We start from the raw sequence: 18,907 nt of genomic DNA on the forward strand, positions 1-18,907 counted from the left end.
TACCTAATATAATAAGATATAAAAAAGAATAAAATACAGAAATATTGATTTTTCATCTGTTTGGTAATAGGCATATTACGTAAGAATAAGGATCAGTTTTCAACGTTTAAATATGACATGACTATAGTTGATCACTTTTCAACGTGGGTCAAATTTTTACGCGTGGGTGGGTCATTAAATAACGGGACGGGTAAATTTTCAACATTGAAAATTGATCAGTAATCGGGGTCAAAATTTAATGTTACACCGGCAATACAGGTCATATAAATATTATATTTTCTCTCAGCTTTGCGTGAATATACGTGCACTTGTATAGAGGATATTACATGAGTGTCTTGTCATATTAAATTCATTAAACGAGTTGAATAAAATAATAAAGTGCGATGCTCTGTCGAGCATTTTATCAATTTTATTCAAGCAGTTTAATAAATTCAGTGCGGGAAGACACAGACGTAAAAATCTTTTTATTACATGTAAGTTTTTTTCTGCTGAAACATCATCAAAATATCTTCTGTCTTTACCTATTATAGACCAAGAAAACTTAGTCGACCAACGTTTCATATACTTTAAATGACGCATTTATTGCATAAGCGTATTATCAAATTTATGTCATGGCTTTATTTCATTCCCACAACATCAAACATGTGATAAGAAAAGTAAATATGTAGGTGCATGCTTATATGGACGTGCAAGTGTGTTTAAATTTACTCGTGTACGTCAGTTTATGCGTGCATGCGTATATATACGTGTACATGTACGTTTAAATTATGCTTGCATGTAAATGTCTATATATACAAGCATCTAGAATCAAGCGAGCACGCATAAGGTTATACGCAATGGTAAATATATAGGTGCACGCGTATATATAATAGAACCCAGAATTACGCATGCATTTGTAAGTATTTATTTGCGCGTGCACTTGTAAATGTGTAAATACAGGCGTATATTCAAGTGCAGCTAGAATGTGCGTGACGCTTAAATATAAAAGTCCACGTGTATATTTTTAAACGCATACGCGTAAATGTTCGGGTGTTTACGCGTGCATGTATAAAATATACACGCGGACGTATATATTTACACGTTTATGCATGTTTTTATACGTGCACGTATAATTTGAAATATAATTTTATGTGCATTTTAAACATCGACCCAGAAATTCATTTTCCCCTGATTTTTACCTGACTTCTCTAAAATTTTATTTTTCACTTAGCATTATCAAGATATCCCTGAAAATTCACTGAGATCGAAAAAACCCTAACATTTTCCTCTGACTTTTCAGGGTAAGTGACAACCCTGTTGCAGGCTATCGTTGTCTCTGGAAATATATCATCTAGGATTTTGTCAGACGAGCTGCCACAAATTAAGGGCCATGACTCCAGGGAAAATCATTTAACCATAACATTTAAACTATATACACAACTAGGCTTAGAAAGCCGGTGTGCCATGCCAATTTTCAAATGCTAAAATGTCATAATGTCGTGCACAGGAGTTGAGATGTCGTGCGCTCGAGATAAGATGTCGTGCGCACGAGATAAGATATCGTGCGTTCGAGATAAGATGTCATGCGCTCGGGATAAGGTGCATGGGCTCCAGATAAGATGTCGTGAGCAAAGATGAGATGTCGTCATTCAGGATAATGTTATCGTGCGCACGAGATAAGATGTTGTGCGCTCGAGATAAGATATCGTGCGCAAGGGATAAGACGTCGTAAACAAAGATAAGATGTCGTGCGCTCGAGAGAAGTTGTCGTGCCACGAAATAAGATGTCGAGAGCACAAGATGACGTGTGCACGAGATAATCTAATCTTTTAATTAGTCTGGCGATTTATTCGCCAGACTCTTATAACCATAAATCGAGATGCCACAAAGATCAATATGTGCTGAGACTGACAACAGAAAATTCATTTCATGCGCAATTCAAATAGTTCGCCACATCTATCAGTTTTGCTATAGAGTTGTATTAATATTGTTAGACTTACCCGTTTCAATAAATCTATGTGCTAAAACATGTTATAATAAAGTTTTATTTTTCTAACGGAAAAAAGGGATAACATTAGAAAATATTACATAATGATGGTAAATTAATTCGCCTTCTATGAAATGTCCGTACGAATGGAACTTTTCGTCCTTGGTAATGTAAAGCTCAACACTGTTGACCGCTTCGTTACAGATTATGACCTCGGTCTATAAATAGCTTATTAAACAAACGCTGGCTCCAAGGAACAAATATCAATATGAGTTATATTACGCATTATTCGACGACCTGACATAAGATGGAGAATAAAAAATATAAAATATCACTCAAAATGAACTTACAAGGTGATATGAGTTATGCCAGGTCTTATATTTAGGACTATGATTTTAAGAATCAATTCTTCTAGATCAGTTGCTATAGGTTCTACAGGACGTAATCGCTGCGTGGAGTTGCCACAGTAACGCGAGAAGAAACAAATGACCACATTCTACGAACTGTATACCGAAACAGAGCACTTGTTGTATTTTGCTATAGAAATAATGTTTTAATTTACAATAGAAACTATTATATTATTTGATTTAACGACAGTTTGTTTGTTTGTTCATTTCTTGGCTATTTTTACTAAAATCGTTTAGAAACATTCTGATGCATGCTGAAAGATATTTTGTAAAAGGTGCTTTGCCTCCAGTAGGCTTAAGGGGTGGGGGCGTAGATTAAGCGATTTTTGTTTAAACATTCCTTTTCAACAGTATTTCAGGTTATACAGACCCGGACCCGTAACGGTAATGTTTAGCAATTACATTAACTTAATACTGTCTTGAAGTTAACATTGTTTCACACTATGTTGCATTTAAAAAAAAAAACAAAAAAAAAAAACTTTTAACGTGTTTTTTTTTTTGTTTTTGTTTTTTTTTTGTATAAATCATGTTTTTTCCCCAGCTCAAACAGAGACAAATTTCAAAGTGATAACCATTGCACAAAATGATCGCAGAGAATTCATTTTACCAAATATTTTGCTAAAAGAAACCTCAAAGTATTGCGTAACAATTATAAAACACAAAATAAAACTGTCGAAAACATTATTTTCTGTGGAGCCTCAAGTAAAAGGATTTAATCTGACAGAATTTAAGCTCAAACACTGAAAAATTATGGCATTGCTCTCTGCATTTACAAAGAACCATAGAGCAGAAGTAAAACCTAAATACATTTCTTCTAAACTTTGTAAACCAAAGATTAAATGCAAAATAAAAATTTGGTCCTAATGGGACTTGAACCTACACCTTCCTGAAAAATTAGTTAAAGTAGTCTTATGGTAGGAACTGAATACTCCTCAAACAAGGAGGTACACTAGCTATTACGGGTCCGCCAATTTTCCTAACCATCGCATTAGGGAAGGAAGGGACTAGACCTTAAACATTAACAGTCCGGTTTGTAGCGGAGTTCGAGCCCAAAATTTCCCTCATACCGACAAGAAAATCAAGAAAATCGCCCCATTCTGATCAGTAAGTCAGTGCTTTGGTCTTGAAGATACATTAAAATTTAAAACGTTGTCATTTTATATACCTAAATTGAAGTAATAAAGTTTTCTTCAGGCATCTACGTTAAGATTTCCTTAGATTATTTAGGTTTTTATATGTTCTATGTTAGGCTATTTGCGACTCATGATAAAAGCCACACCGCACATACGTGTCTTCTATCTTGCTGTGCTAAGTATATGAATCTATATTTATAGGAATTTATTCCTTCCGCATTAAATTCACCGTAATTTACTAGAAAATTATTAAAAAATGCAAGTCTTTTCAACCTGATTAATGTTCATACATGATGGGGGTTGTGGGGATTTGTATATCAAAGTATAGATATTGTGTTTGTAACCTTTATATTTTATCTGATATTATGTCCCTCAATATTTATTATGGCTTCTTTATAAACATATATAAACATTTATGGCACGCCAGTTGTCAAATAAAAACGAGAAACTAGGTTCACGGTCGAAAAACTATGATTAACAATCGATAAACTAGGTTTCTCGAACGCAAAAACAGGTTTTCGGAATACTAACCTATATTTTCGAGCAATAACGTAAAATAACGGGCGTAAACCATATGTTACGCTCGTGAATTCAGGTTAACGTTCGATTGAACTACAAATTTCGGTCGTAATTCTAAGTTCACGAGCGTAAACCATAGTTTACGAACATGAACATATGTTAACGACACTGGTTCACGCTCGTGAACACAGGACAACGACCGAAAATCATAGAAGAAACCAAGTTTATCGAACGTAATAAAATCTGGAAGTAGATCCCTCGGAAGCACCGAGAACAATGCAAACAGTGAAAATTACAGACTCGGTTTGATTGAGTCTGTTCATGAGCAGTAATGGAAAATGCAACACTGCCCACGCCCCCTAGCACCGGCTTAAGCAGTATTCAATCTTCAAATCTAAATGAATTGAAATCAATGATCCCGAAGGACAAGAAAATATAACAACACTGAGATGAAGTCGGGGCGACTTTTTAAGGCCGCCACACAGCACTTAACACCCGCTGTTGTGAAGTAAATAAAATCTGGAAGTAGATCCCTCGGAAGCACCGAGAACAATGCAAACAGTGAAAACTATGGTTCACGCTCGTAAACCCAAGTTCACGGTCGTAAACATAGGATCACGGCCATAAACAATGGTTCTGGACAATCCAATTATCCAATATTTACGTTCTTGGTCGAAAAACTAGGATTATCGAATACTAACATATATTTTTGAGCGGAAACATAGGATAACAGGCACAAACCATAGTTTACGCTCTTGAACCCATGCTTACGTTCGATAAACTAGGTTTCTCGATTGAACTTTAACTTTTGTTTACGAACGTGAACCTACTTTTACGAGTGTGATCTATAGTTTACGACTTTATCCTATGTTTTCGCTTGAAAGAATAGGTTAACATACTTTTACGTTCGAAACCTAGTTTATCCATCGTTAATCCTAGTTTTTCGACCGTGAACCTGGGTTCATGCAATAACTGGACAATTGCCATACATGTCACGTCCGTAAACTATGGTGCATGTTATCATAAACCTAGGATCACGGTCGTAAACAGGGGTTCACGTTCGTAAATGTAGGTTCACAGCCGTAAACCCATGTTTAAGTCCTAAATTCATAGTTGATGTTTTAATCCTAATATATCGACCGTAAACCATGGTTTACGTTTGATAAACAAGGTTTCTCGAATAAACTACGAATTTCGGTCGTTTTCCTATGTTTACGGTCGTTATCCTAAGTTTACGCTCGTGAACCCAGATTCACGCTAATAAACCATAGTTTACGAACGTGAAACTATGTTTACGACCGTGAACTTTGGTTTACAAGCGTGAACCTATATTTACGAGCGTCAACTATGGTTTACGGCGTTATCCTATGTTTTCGCTCGAAAATATAGGTAAGTATTCGGAAAATTCGGTTTTAGGTTCGAAACAAAACCTGGTTTATCGATCGTTAATCCTAGTATTTCGACCGTGAACCTGGGTTCACGTAATTATTAGACAATTGGCGTCCCATAAACGTTGACTGTCGAAATATGCAAAATCTTTATCAAAAGTTCATGTGTAAAAGTCGATAGTTTAATTATAAACGTTTAATTTGGCAACGTAGGGTATTTTTCACATTCTTTACTTCTTCCATTTTAGTTCCTCCGTTTCTTGCAATATTTCTTTATAATACCTCAATTATTTTCTAATGTTCCTAACCAGAAGAAAGTCTTGTATTGCTCTTGTTTGTACCCCTTAAAACTTACACAATGTAAGCAATTTCATTGTTCCTAGGATAGTCTCCTAAACACGGTATATTGATACGAGATTCTATTTTCTTATATGCAAGCCCATGCTATATTAAAGTCGATGAATCAACTTGGCTTTTTAGTGTTAAGTTTGAAACCATGATGGGGGCCAATGACTATTTCATTTATATTTTGAAGATATGTTTATGTATACAAATCAATACATACCCTGTTACTGGGTTGTGGTTTGACTGGATTACGTTCTCGGAACCTGACTTTTTTGTAAGATATTAATCTTTCAGATTCCCAAGTGAGAAGTATGTGTCGTTTGTCTCACTAATTATATTATCCCCAATGAAGCAAACACAATGTACTTTTCTTCACCATCTATAGTCTGTAATGTCCTTACACTATCTTCTCAAGTTAATCAAGATGGTTCATCACAACAATACGCTATTTTCGCCTTAGTTTGATAATGGAAAAACTATAATATATAAGTTTTGCAAACATCTTTCCCGCACAGTTTTCATCAAGTGTTTTGTGATAGCCAGCCTTTCTGTACTTTCAGTACTTTGATTTTCCTAAAGGACTCTCCACATACCAAAATGGTATGTATAAAATTTCCAGAGTTTGGGTGTTTTTAAATCATTGACTCATAAAAATATTATTTATGAAACAATTTTCATTGAAAGTGTATTAGTCCTTAGAAATCATTATATAGTTGATGCACCTGATCTAATAGTATTTGCGGGTTCGCTCCTTTGAACTTGCATATGAATCACATTTTAAAAACTGGTTGTCATGAAACGATATACAACAAACTTTGAAAGTACAGTAACTGTAGGCAGTACAATGCTGCAGCTGAATTATTGAAACCATGCACAATAATATACAATTGTAGCGGGTAATTTGCAAAACTAAAATAAGTTTGAATTGTTATAATAACAGTGTCAATAACACAAATATAACAGATTTTCAAAAATTTGTATCCATTCTGCATATGTTACTACGGCAAATATACGTTTTAAACTCCGTTTGAAGGACTTACAACATCAAAAATGTACCACCGATTCCAATTTATATCATTAACATGTATTAATAACAGCGCAGATATTACATAAAGACCGGATAAATTGCCATTTTGTTCTTCATTTATATACGCTGGCAAGCACTCCCGGAAAATACATTTGGGATCATGTATATGTTTATTTAATGGGAAACATACAAAACTATGTTAAAATTTCAGTTTGATATGTCTTGCATAAACTAAGATAATATTTTCGTGAAGTCGTCAACAAATGTAGAAATTCTCCATATATCCCTATAGAAAATTTGTATCTTTTAGCGTCAACGGTTTGTATCTTTTAGCGAGCCTAAAAATGTTGCATCATTTAGCGTTAGTTTGAGCTTCGATTTCGTTTCATTTAGCGTTAGTTTAGCATCAATTTTGTATCATTTAACGCTAGTTGTATCATTAAGCGAAGTTGTATCATTTAGCGTTCCTACACCCTTAAAGAGTGTAATGTTGGTCTCAATATTGTTTAATCCAGCAATGAAATATAAATAGAATCAAGCTCTGTCTCAGTGAGCTCATGGAAAGCCCCTGACTTTCCTAGTATGGTGAACATACACCTTCGCTATGGATCTGGTTTAAAATGGCAATGGTAAATAACTAGATTTTCCTAAATTGGTTTTATCCCTGATTATGCTCCCTTGTATTTATATATTGTTACAAATCTTCAGTTGTCACATATGTTATGCACCAATGATATACTTTGTTCAAAGAGCTATAAAGATATATATCTTATACTTCTTTGCTTTGTTAACATGTTTACGCTGCCTGTAATTGATATGATTAAACCACATGGTATGTTAATATTGACATGCGCAGTGAAACATTAACGCATGCGTAAACAGTTTTGTATTTTCCCCGGACAATCATGGCTGAAATGAGCCCCGGAATAAGAAAATAAGACTGCATATTTAGGTGAATACTTCTTATCTCTACTATGTAAAAATACAAATCTTAATGTGATATGAATAGCTATACAAGTTATTATAGAATGTAGAATATTTGACACATAAACACCTGCTCAGTTATGGTTTCGGTATCTCCTGAAATCGAAACAAGGTCGTTTACTTTTTATCTTGTACTATTTAGGGCAGTGAAAGAATTTTCAAACTCGGTCAAAAATGAGAAAACTATGAACATTAAATGACAGCCATTATGTTTCAAACAAAATGGAAAAAGACAGCGCATTTTTACTAAATTCTTAGATATTGATTTGAATTGTATAACCTTATTTTTCCTAATATAAAACTATAATGTTAATGATAAAATTTACTGTGTTTGACATATTGAACTTAAAATGCATTAGAAATAGAAATTAATATAATTGAAAGGTTATTTGCTAATTAAAAAAATCAGCAGCGTGTAAATGATGTCATAACAGACTAAAATGGCTTGCTCCATGATCAACCACTTTATTAAATTTCAAACTGCCATATTTTTTTCCAATAGTAAAGTAAGTTTTATTAGCTTTGTGAAAGGGGAGCGCTGTTACGGGCGGTATTTGTCGGAGTTAGGAAGTATTTTGTACTGAAATACTATTGATGTTACAGAATTAAACACAGTTTCAAAATTTAAGGCATACTGAGTGTAGTTATGATCCGACAACAATGACAAAACATTTCATACTTTGTAAAAGCGATTTTAATTTCATTAACATTATATTCAGTCTCGCGAAGAAAAATGTTTCGTGACATATTTACGTTATGGAATGCATTAGCTGTCTTCTAACGTTATGTAGCAATTCAAGTTGCACTTATATCAGTATCTGTATAGTGGCTCTTCTTATATATGAGCAATGTTTATACCAGTATATGTAGTGCTTTCATTGATATGTACGATGTTTTAGCGTCCTTTTATGCGATGCTTTCATCTGATTGTCCAATTTATGTTAAACTTTAAACTTTGACTTAACTGTATAATATGCTGTGTTTTAAATTTTGTATACTGTACTCTTAATATTGTATGCGAATTTAAGCGTACTCTGGGTACTCTTATTTGTATATACGGTGACATATATGATTTATGTTGTATAGACCTTTTTACACAGAGCTATTTGCTTAGCAACGGGAAACAATCTACGTAGGGCAAAAAGACATGACTGCACAATATAAATTACGTTAGAGATATATTGTATTTTGATCTATTCGATCAATAATGAGTTTGTTTTATAGTAAATATCCACCAAAAGACAAAGGAAAATATATGTAGTTCTTTGCAAACCCAAAGCTTTAACTAATTTGCATTTGGATTAATGGACTATTCATTCGGCAATTTTGATCTCGACAAATTTAGGTTAAGAAAAATGAAAAAAAAAATGATATTTTCGATGAATTTATAAAGTAATAACAAAGATTTTGTTTTATTTCCTAACGTGATCTCCCATAACTTACCACGTGTCGCAATTAGCTTACATGATACTTGAAATATAATAAACAGCGGAAGTTGAAAATGAAATGTTTGATTAATAAAGTTCAGCCTTTGGTTTTGTATCCAATTATACTCATACGGGGATCAATTCATTCAGTATTCAAAAACATTCATCATCTTAAAATTGTTATTTTCATTTTATTTGTTTCTTTGAATTTGAAAGTGGATCGAATGGTGAATGCAGCGGTCAGATTTAAAAGAGAGGGGGCGGGTAGCGGGGAGGGGTGTTCTATATTTACATTCTTTATCTGTTCTATTCTTTGCGGAATTCAAGTTTATCATAATTATTCTATTAAATCGCGGATAATGACTACTTGTGCGATACATTTTTTGCTATGAAAATGATCCAGCATGTAAACATAAGAAATAAAAAAATAGAGATTTATATCAGGTATTTTCCTTCAGTGTGTAGTTATAGTCCTTGATTTGATTAAAATCTTACGAATTTAGATTTTTTGTAACTACACTTTCATCGTTTTAAAAGAAAATGTCCACTAAAGTTCCAAAGTATATTCTTATAGATTTTGAAATACTCACGTGAAATGTTTATTTTTTGATTCACAAAACAGCTCCGCCATGTGATATATTTATCTGAGTGCGTTCTTTTAATGGCATTGATGACCGAAAGCATTAATGTATATCACATCAAAGCCATCTTATTTGCTTCAGTAACTATTATGGTCCACTCTAATTAGGGGACACTCTCGAAATTAACTTACGGTCTTGATTACCCAGGTGACCTATGTTTTATCATGTCAATTGCATAATAGTTACGCAATGATTTCCGGTATATCACTTAAAACATGCAGTGGCATGGAGCCACGACCCCAAAGTATGCAAATGTCATTTAAGGCGAAGAAAAATATATATAACAACTATTGAATTTGTGGGAAAAATAGATCTAATGAAAAATATGAAATTTTTAAATGTAAGGAACAAGTTTTATATTTGTATGATGTGTGGAAGACTGGAAATGCTTGTTCTTTTCTGACGAAAATAAGAATAAAGCAGGCTTTTCAGGTAAGATATGATTAATTAACATACATGTCTTTAATCAAAGTATACTGTATAATAAATTACTTGACTGAAATTATCTTTATAATGGCAAAACAATTCGTAATATAATGATAATTTTATGTAGGTTTTCTTATCGTTGAGAGTTCTTTTGCCACACGTAAAGAGCGCATGCGCGTTAAAATCAAAACATCCCCGTATTTGCATAGCAACCAATAATTTGTGTAAAAACATCTATACCAGCATATGGACTTGGTTCCATGTGATGGGTTTAAGTTGCATATGTAGTGATTTCAGCTGTATATATGGTTCTTTCTATAATTGTATATGAGGTGCATTTTAACGGTTTATGTCAGGGGCGTACCTGGGCATACGCCTATACGCCTGTGCGTACAATTCAAATTCGGCACCATGAAAATGAAAAGGCTTAAATGCAAAAAATGCAATAAAATGTAAAGCCTAAGGAGGTTAAGTGGCTATTTAAAGTTCTTTATTTGAAAAATATCATCTTCATGACTAATGAGATTATCAAACACGTTTTTTTTTAAATATTAGATTGATTTGTGTTAATTAATAATCGTGAATATAGAAATAACGTAAAATGTAAGTGTAAATTTCATGGAATGATGGAGCACAGCAAATACAGCCAGAGACACTGACCACCAAATACGCCTGTCACAAATAGAAACACTCTCGAACACACGCATGCACGAATACATAAACTGACAGCGAGGACAAATCGAACGGATATTTATATATTGGTCATCCATTGGTTAAAGTTTTCTATAGAAGAAATTACGCATAGAAATGTCTCACAAGAACCAAAATGCCCAGGTGGCAAAAGAAACATTCGAACAATGCAAACGAAGCAAGTGTATTAATGTCATGGAAAATATGCAGGTAAACCCTGAAATGTTTAGAAAGTTTAATATAAGATGACCAATAAAAGTAAACTTGCAATATTTTACAAGTTCGTGTTTGTGTCTTAAAAGAACTATCCAGCTTTAAACAGTGTTTAATGTTGGGAGGAAGAACCCGGGTGCCTCCTTTGGACATAACTTTAGCCATGAACTGGTACTTGGGTAAAGCCATGAATTGTTCACAAAGCCAGCTTGATCGTATTGAAAAATAGACACCTCGCGCGGGGTTTCGAACTTACAAAGATACGAGCGGATACAAGCTACAGGCGCGCTTTGGATTTGATTTTTTCATTTGAAAATATGAACAATTACTATGTTTACATTTAGTTTACGTAAACCTGCAATTAACAGTACTATGCAACAGATTTAAAATAAGACAAAATGCATGTTTTAGCTAAACAAAGTAGGAATATCTATAAACTAGTACGAAAAGTCTAGCCAATGATTTACATTTAATATACATGTATACTAATTGGAAGTTTTAGATTTAGAGCATCACTTCAGGGGCATTATTTTGCAAAGAGATTCTATTGTACATTTCATGCAAAGAAGCCACCCAGCTGGCTTACGGAAGGTCGGTAGTTCTACCTAGATGACCGACCGTGATGTAATAATGCGCGGAGGGGCACATGGGGTCTTCCTCCACCACCAAAGCTAGAAAGTTCACATGACCTAAATTTGTGTCGGTGCGTCATTATACACAACAAATCTTTTCTACGGCAACGACCGAGCGCTCGTTTCTACAAACATACAAACATAATACTATGTATGTCCATTAAACCTCAATGTACTCAATTTGGGCATATCGGAAAATGTGTTAGCACAGGACACCGTCTTACTCAAAATTTCAAATGGCATGTGTTTTACTGGTAAACCAAGAGAGCAGCAGCAGAACAAAAATTATCAACCGATGTTGAGAAATAAAAAAGTTACGCTAAATACTATACTCTTGGTGTGATATTTGAGATTGTTTTCATGTTTGCAATTAAATCTATCAATCTATATCCAAATCTAGATACCGAAATACCATTTAGCAATTTACGCAGTTGGAATTTGCGTTTGCAAATATTAGATGTTGTTTACAGCAACTAGAAATAAGTTACGTTTTGCGTGAGAAAACTTGAAATATTTGCAATATGTGGGTAGATACATTTATCAAAAACCTGTTAAAATGCAGATGAGGAAGTTATGCATTAAATTACACATTGACGAAGATTTCAAAAACGATAACAACAAAAAACTTGTACATCCTTAATGTGTGCGTTAACGTTCCATTCATTGCCTAATAAGTATATGCGATATTTACATTGTAGAGGGTATCAAATAATAAATAATGATAATAACAGCTTTGCGCACGGTTCGAATATACGATTTGTTCACACGTGTAGCAGTTAGTATTAGGTAAGAGTTTAGATGCAGTTACACTAACAGACACATTGTTAGGTCCATTTGGCGATAAACAATATGCCTGCATGGGTCTTGACAGTTGCACAATAAAACATATCATATAATGACCTGGGTGTTTCAGGTCGCAAATATTTTGAAACATAACTATATATCTACTGTTACTGTTGATTTAAAGTTGTTTTGTCCTGGAGTGTATGGTACGAGCAATTCACGGAACTCTGACTTTTCAACATATTAAGTCTGGCATAATTCATTTAGTTAGGAAAAATCTGCGAAATAGATATTAAACATTTTAAAATCTTAGATAAAATTATTGATGAATACTAGTACGGGCCAAGTATCGTGCCATAGCGATCGAGCTAGTGAAGCACACACTTTCCATGGTAAAGTTACATAGGACTCTATACGAACAGTGGTGTATCCGGGGCTGCTCCAGTTGCAATTTTAGATCCCTGCCAGTAAGCATGCGCGGTGTGATAAACTATGAATTTAAATGATTATCTTTGTAATATGTAGTACAAATGTGACAAACAAAATATATTAACGCTGGAATATAGCAAGAGAACGCATCTCTTGCGGACCATTTTTCAACATTTTCAAGGGAAGGCCCCAAAAGCCCAATCCGCCGGGAGATGGAGACCCCTTCCCTCACCTACTCCACATTCGCAGCATTTCTGATTGATTTGTAGCTACTGCTGCTCAAATCTTGCGTACAGTTCAAAATCATCCAGGTACGCCCCTGTATGTGATTTTTTTTTTCAACATCATTAGTTGTTTTTCATACTTCATTATGGTTTACCAACATTGTGAGGGCAACTTTATTACAAAAAAAACGAGCATTGCAGAAGCTATTTTCTTTGCTTACACTGATAAAAAAATAAGAAATGGACATCAGTAGTAATCTAGAAAAGAATTGTTTACAATAAGTAGTGATTCTTCAAACTTTAAAAGCGAAACAATTTGCACAATTAGTGTTTGTGAAAAGTCATTTTATGCTTTCGAATATTTAGGGCTAAGAGAAATAACACGTGTAATCATGGGAAGTTTAAAATTAATATTCCGATTTATTAATTGTGTTTGTACAATTGTTTACACAATGTGCCATACAATGGCTGTGCAGTTGAAATCATCGAGTGTAAATTAAAAAGAAACTTAAATACAGTTGCTGAGGTACATAGGTGCATGGACGGACTTATACAAAAAGTTTGTACACCTTAGATACAAGTAAAACACCGCATATGAAGTTAAAAACTCTGCGTATAATGTTGTGGCCACCGCTTATACAAAAAATATACACACAATTTTCGATACAATATTAAAATAACAGCATATATATTAAAAAGCTGAATACACTACATATGCAGCTAAAGTAACTGCATATAAAGTTAAAAGGTAGCAAAAGCTGATGAAAGTACATCATATATCGTTAAAAGCACCATATATACAACTGAAACGACCGTGCACGATTAAAATCATCGTACATACAGTTGAAAGCGTCACATGCACTGTGAACGCTTAATATTCATGTATAATCACTGTTTTTATGTATATTTATTACTTTACGTATACGCACCGCATATATACCATATATGATATCAACACCAGAATACATCAATGGAGTTCCATAACTGCCTGTATTGTCGGTGTATTGCACATAGTTATATCAATAAAGATGTTTATCACCTACTTTAAAAAAGTATCACACAGTATTATGGCGTTTCTATTTTTAGCAACATGTAAATAAACAATCAGTACATAGCATTCTCTTTTAAAACAAAATATATTGGAAGTAAGTTCAATAGTTGGCTTAATGGGCAGTAGGTAGAGCGGGTTTTGATGGTTCGAACCTTGCATCACTCATTTTGTTATTTTGCATTTAACATTATGTTTAATTTAATAGTTTTTACTATGATTAAGTTTGTTTTTCCCTGGTTTCTAATTCATGTACGAAAGGTTTAAAAACATTAGATCATATAATACAAATGATGCGTATTTAAACATAATTACGTGTTCAAAGTAACGCATTTAAGTAAGTGAACAAGTTAGTATACTAGATTAACCAGCTTGTGTTGTTTTCGTTGAATCGTATAGAAAAAAGAAAGAAATTAAATACATTTTCAAACTTTTTTTACGGGTATGGGAATCGAACTCCCGACCAAAAGGTGTAACACGCATATCGTTACCGCTCGGCCGTCGAAGAGTTACTTTTTGCATCGTAAACGTAGTGTATTGACTTAATTAAATTTATGCTATTGTTTAGTGTGTTTACATTTCAAAGCGCTTTATTACAGACTGTAAAATAAACAAACGTCTTTGTAAACATAAACGGATCCAAACGGAAGGGGAAAAGCATTTTACAGAAATATTTTGATAGCAGAATTTAATGACCGTAGCTATGACCTTGCGGTCGTTTTTCCGACAAGACCGTGGCAATTTGGTTGTTTCTAATCCCGTACCGTATCCAAGGCGGAAACTTACATCGTTCTTTGACATCAAAATACTTCAGCAACACGTTAAAATCCACTTATTAGGAAATCTGCCGTTTGATGATTTGATATATCTCTAAGTCATTTCCTGAAACATTGAAAGAGTTTTCGTAGCATTTGTCGAGAAGCCTTTAACCTGCACTCTTCATACTTAGTGGGGTGATTGGCTAAGTGGAGTAAATATCACCATTTGCTTTTAAGATCAATATGTTAAAGTTAAAGGGTGTGGTGGCCAAAATGATTTTTTTCCTATAGAAATAAAGAAAAAAGTTTCTATAATCACACTTTTAGCGAGTTTATTCTAAATGGTCCTCAGGTGAGCGGCCATGGGCCATCAGATCTTCTTCTTAAATATCTTTGCCTTAAGCTACGGACAAATACCGAATACTGTCAAGAATTTGGCTGAATATATGCCCTTGTTTGAAATAAAAACTGAATACGTATTTCGTACCAACCTGCATTGTATAAATGCCCGCCACACCCCACCTCGATGTAATTTGATTTAAGCCAAATCTAATACAGTGACCTATCAATTTTCTTTTTGTTTTGGATTAGGTAGACATAACCAAATGTATGTGCAGAGTTTAATTTAATTCTATTGTGTGAAACTTGATAAAATAGCAGAAGTACCAACTTAAGAATGACAAAACTATGCAAAAGTAGCCCTTGGGTCTGCTGAACAAGTATATTTATTTTTACAAAATCATTTTCTTAGCATGTTTCTAACAGATATATTGTTTTTGTTATAAAAATGCTTAGATATCAATTTTATGCCGGTTATTGTACTTAACTGAAATATATTTTAGGAGTATAGAAATATTGAAAAATGTTAAAAATAGCACCATATCTAGGGGTTAATAAAATTGAAACAATGCTGGTGGCCTAGTATTTTTATTTCACTTATCAATTATAGATCATGACATGATCTTGTAATACAGAACATTTCATCAAAATCTATTATTGGGAAAAAAATACCAAACTGTAGCGAGCGTCTTTAAACGAACTGTATTGTGCGATGCCTTTACCATGATTATTTATACTTTGTTAACAAAATGACGCCACTGTCAAAAATCGTTGTTGGATTAATTAATACATTGAATATATGATTTTTGCCTGTAAACATACAATAACAACGGGATCTCTTTAGATGACATGATCTGCCATGTTCTGCTTTTGGATTTCACGGCGATCCTAGCGTCGAACCAAGTGTACCATTACAGATCAAGTGCCATTTTAATGACCATTTTATTGTATAAATAAAAATAAGATATGCATATTTCTACCGTTACGCCAGCCAAGGCTGACTATCAGACTGAAAACTGATTTTTACGCCTGAAACTTCGGAGACACTATCATTAAATTACATCACTTCAGACTGAATATTTGTACAAATTATATAAAACACGGATTGCTTTTCACATATAAATGCGAACAGGTATAGCACATAATCCGTATTGTATTGCAGATTCTGTGCTGTTGTATTCGGTCCTCACGGATTTTGCCAGACGGTTGCTTGCGCACCATGTGTGATCCGATCTTGCAAAACCCACTCAAGTTGAATACAGCACCCTAGATCACGCTACTCCAGTCTGTATCCAGTCTGACCATGTCTTTCTTATGTTTACATTCTAGTTTTACGTTTTTAATATGGCTTGAAGTTTAGTTTAGAAATCAACAAAGCATTCAATGCGCTCTGTTACATTCTCATTTCTACCTTATTAGCCAAGCTGGACAGAAGGTGAGCTATTAGTGTAGGCGGATGGTCCGTTGTCTGCATGATCTTATGCTCTGAAACTAATGGTTACATTTGCACCAACCTTGGTCTGTAGCATCTAGGCAAGGTCCTCTCTAAAGTTCTTTGAAATGGCCCCTTGAAGGAACCTTGTAGATGTAAAAATAGTAAAACGTTTAAATGACTTCTTCTCATTAACCACTTGTTGGAATTTCATCATCAAATTTGGTCATAGCTACATCATAAGGTCATTTTCCAGCTGTGTTCAAATGGAATGCCTGGCCGTTTTAGGGACCGCTAGAGCTAAATACAGAAGAAGAAAAAACTTTTAAACAACTTCTTTTTCAAGTACTACTTACATTTTAAATGAAAAAAGTCTTAATCATAACGTAACTAGATTTTGGAATCAAATGAATATTTTTGTCATTCACCAAAAATGTCAAACGTGGTACTACCTCACTAATCATGGCACGTATTTTTACCAGTAACAAAGAAGAAGACCTGTCCCATTTTTTTTTTGTGTTATGTCTTCCTTGTTTGCTTTGTTTAATTATTCTATGTTACACTAGTTTGTGACCTCCACATCTACAATTTTCATCTAATTCAAATACAACTTGATACGCACCATCAACATGAACTGGGCATATGCATACTGCCAAGCATTTTATGGATGATTTGTATTTCAGCTTTACATGTATACATGTCTACGAAGGGCAGCATATGCATCTGGACAGTTTGTCTGTCAGTCGGTCCGTCTCATCAGTTTCTGTACACTTTGGCTCAGAAACCTCAAACTTGGTACAAAGATATGCCGTGAATGGTTATACTCTGAGGTCAAGGTTGTGATGAACTTAATTTGAAAATTGGGTTTCGATTGATAACTGTAGAATGCCTCTACACAGAAATATCAAACTTCCCGGCCATTGACCATATTGATTTAGCAAACACATCTTTGGAAAATGGTTACCGATTAGTAGCTCAAAAACGTTGTATGTTAGGAATCTCAAAAATCCTAGGCCGGTTGTTCGTGACTGACAGACGACCCCTATCGATTTGAGCTCGGCTGCTTAAAGGTCGAGGCTACAGTGACCTTGAGTTGCAAATCGATAATTGAAAATAGTTTCAGCACTGGTATATGCGTATAGATCAACCGCGGCCGGCAAAATACATATTATATAATCATAGATTGTACAGTATACTGTTTTATTTATGGTGTACTAGTTAATACTATTACCTGTTTTCTTCAGGTTCCTTTTCAATATCGGGATGGCACATCAACACCACTTAGAAAATGAGAAGTACAGACAATGGGTGAAGGCCGGACTTGGCTTAGGATACTTAAAAGAAGGACTAGCGCCATTTTGTGACGACGTCGCCAAACAACAGCATAAAGACATCTTAGATAACATTAAACAGACAAAACATCTTCACACAGTGACATGTGGTCTGTGTGCTCTGAGGACTCTCAAACCAGACCATGTGAAAATAGGAAAGAATCAATGTCCTTTGGACCAAGTTAACTGTAACTGCTGCTATACGAATGGTAAAAATGCTTGCCCAAACAACGTATGTGGTGCAATCTATGACAATATAATAACTAACCATGCGTCCACACCACCAGCTCCTTATTGGAAAAACACCCAAACTCAGCAGTGGACTGGAGATCCTTGGAGTATAGCTAAATGTTTCATCAACGCCCCTGGATATGATCAGAAGACATCAGCAGCCGACATTGACTGTACTGGACTACTGCATGTGATTATAAACAACAAGTATTTTCATAATCACATTCAGTGTAATTTAGCTGGAGCTAATGTATTTTCAAAGGTAAAATAGTACATGAGTACACTTCTGCTTATTCAAATGTAATATTCGTTAACTTTGTTACAAAAGACTGGCAAATGCATTCTGAGCTGGTTTCCTTGCAAATATGAAAATATAAATGGTGTACCGGTAGATACTAAAACTAGTTCATACATGCCTTGTATTAAATAAATGTGTTTCCTTATATAAAAGTTCATTGTCTCTAGTAACAAATTTTAAGGAAAAAATAAGTCATTCGGAGTTCTGTACAAGTTTTGGACCACTATCTCAATAAA

At 34.3% G+C, this 18,907-nt stretch overlaps 1 protein-coding gene across 1 annotated transcript; it reads left to right on the plus strand.

Annotated features, from left to right (window-relative positions):
• The first annotated feature begins 7,603 nt into the window (after window positions 1-7,603).
• LOC128558973 (uncharacterized) lies at window positions 7,604-18,667 on the plus strand. The gene is made up of 2 exons (XM_053549527.1): window positions 7,604-7,737; window positions 18,056-18,667. The coding sequence occupies exon 2, from the start codon at window positions 18,075-18,077 to the stop codon at window positions 18,642-18,644; it is 570 nt and encodes a 189-aa protein (XP_053405502.1). The 5' UTR covers window positions 7,604-7,737; window positions 18,056-18,074; the 3' UTR covers window positions 18,645-18,667.
• The last annotated feature ends 240 nt before the right edge of the window (window positions 18,668-18,907 follow it).

Source organism: Mercenaria mercenaria, chromosome 8 (assembly GCF_021730395.1).
Source record: "Mercenaria mercenaria strain notata chromosome 8, MADL_Memer_1, whole genome shotgun sequence".
Lineage (NCBI taxonomy): Eukaryota > Metazoa > Mollusca > Bivalvia > Venerida > Veneridae > Mercenaria > Mercenaria mercenaria.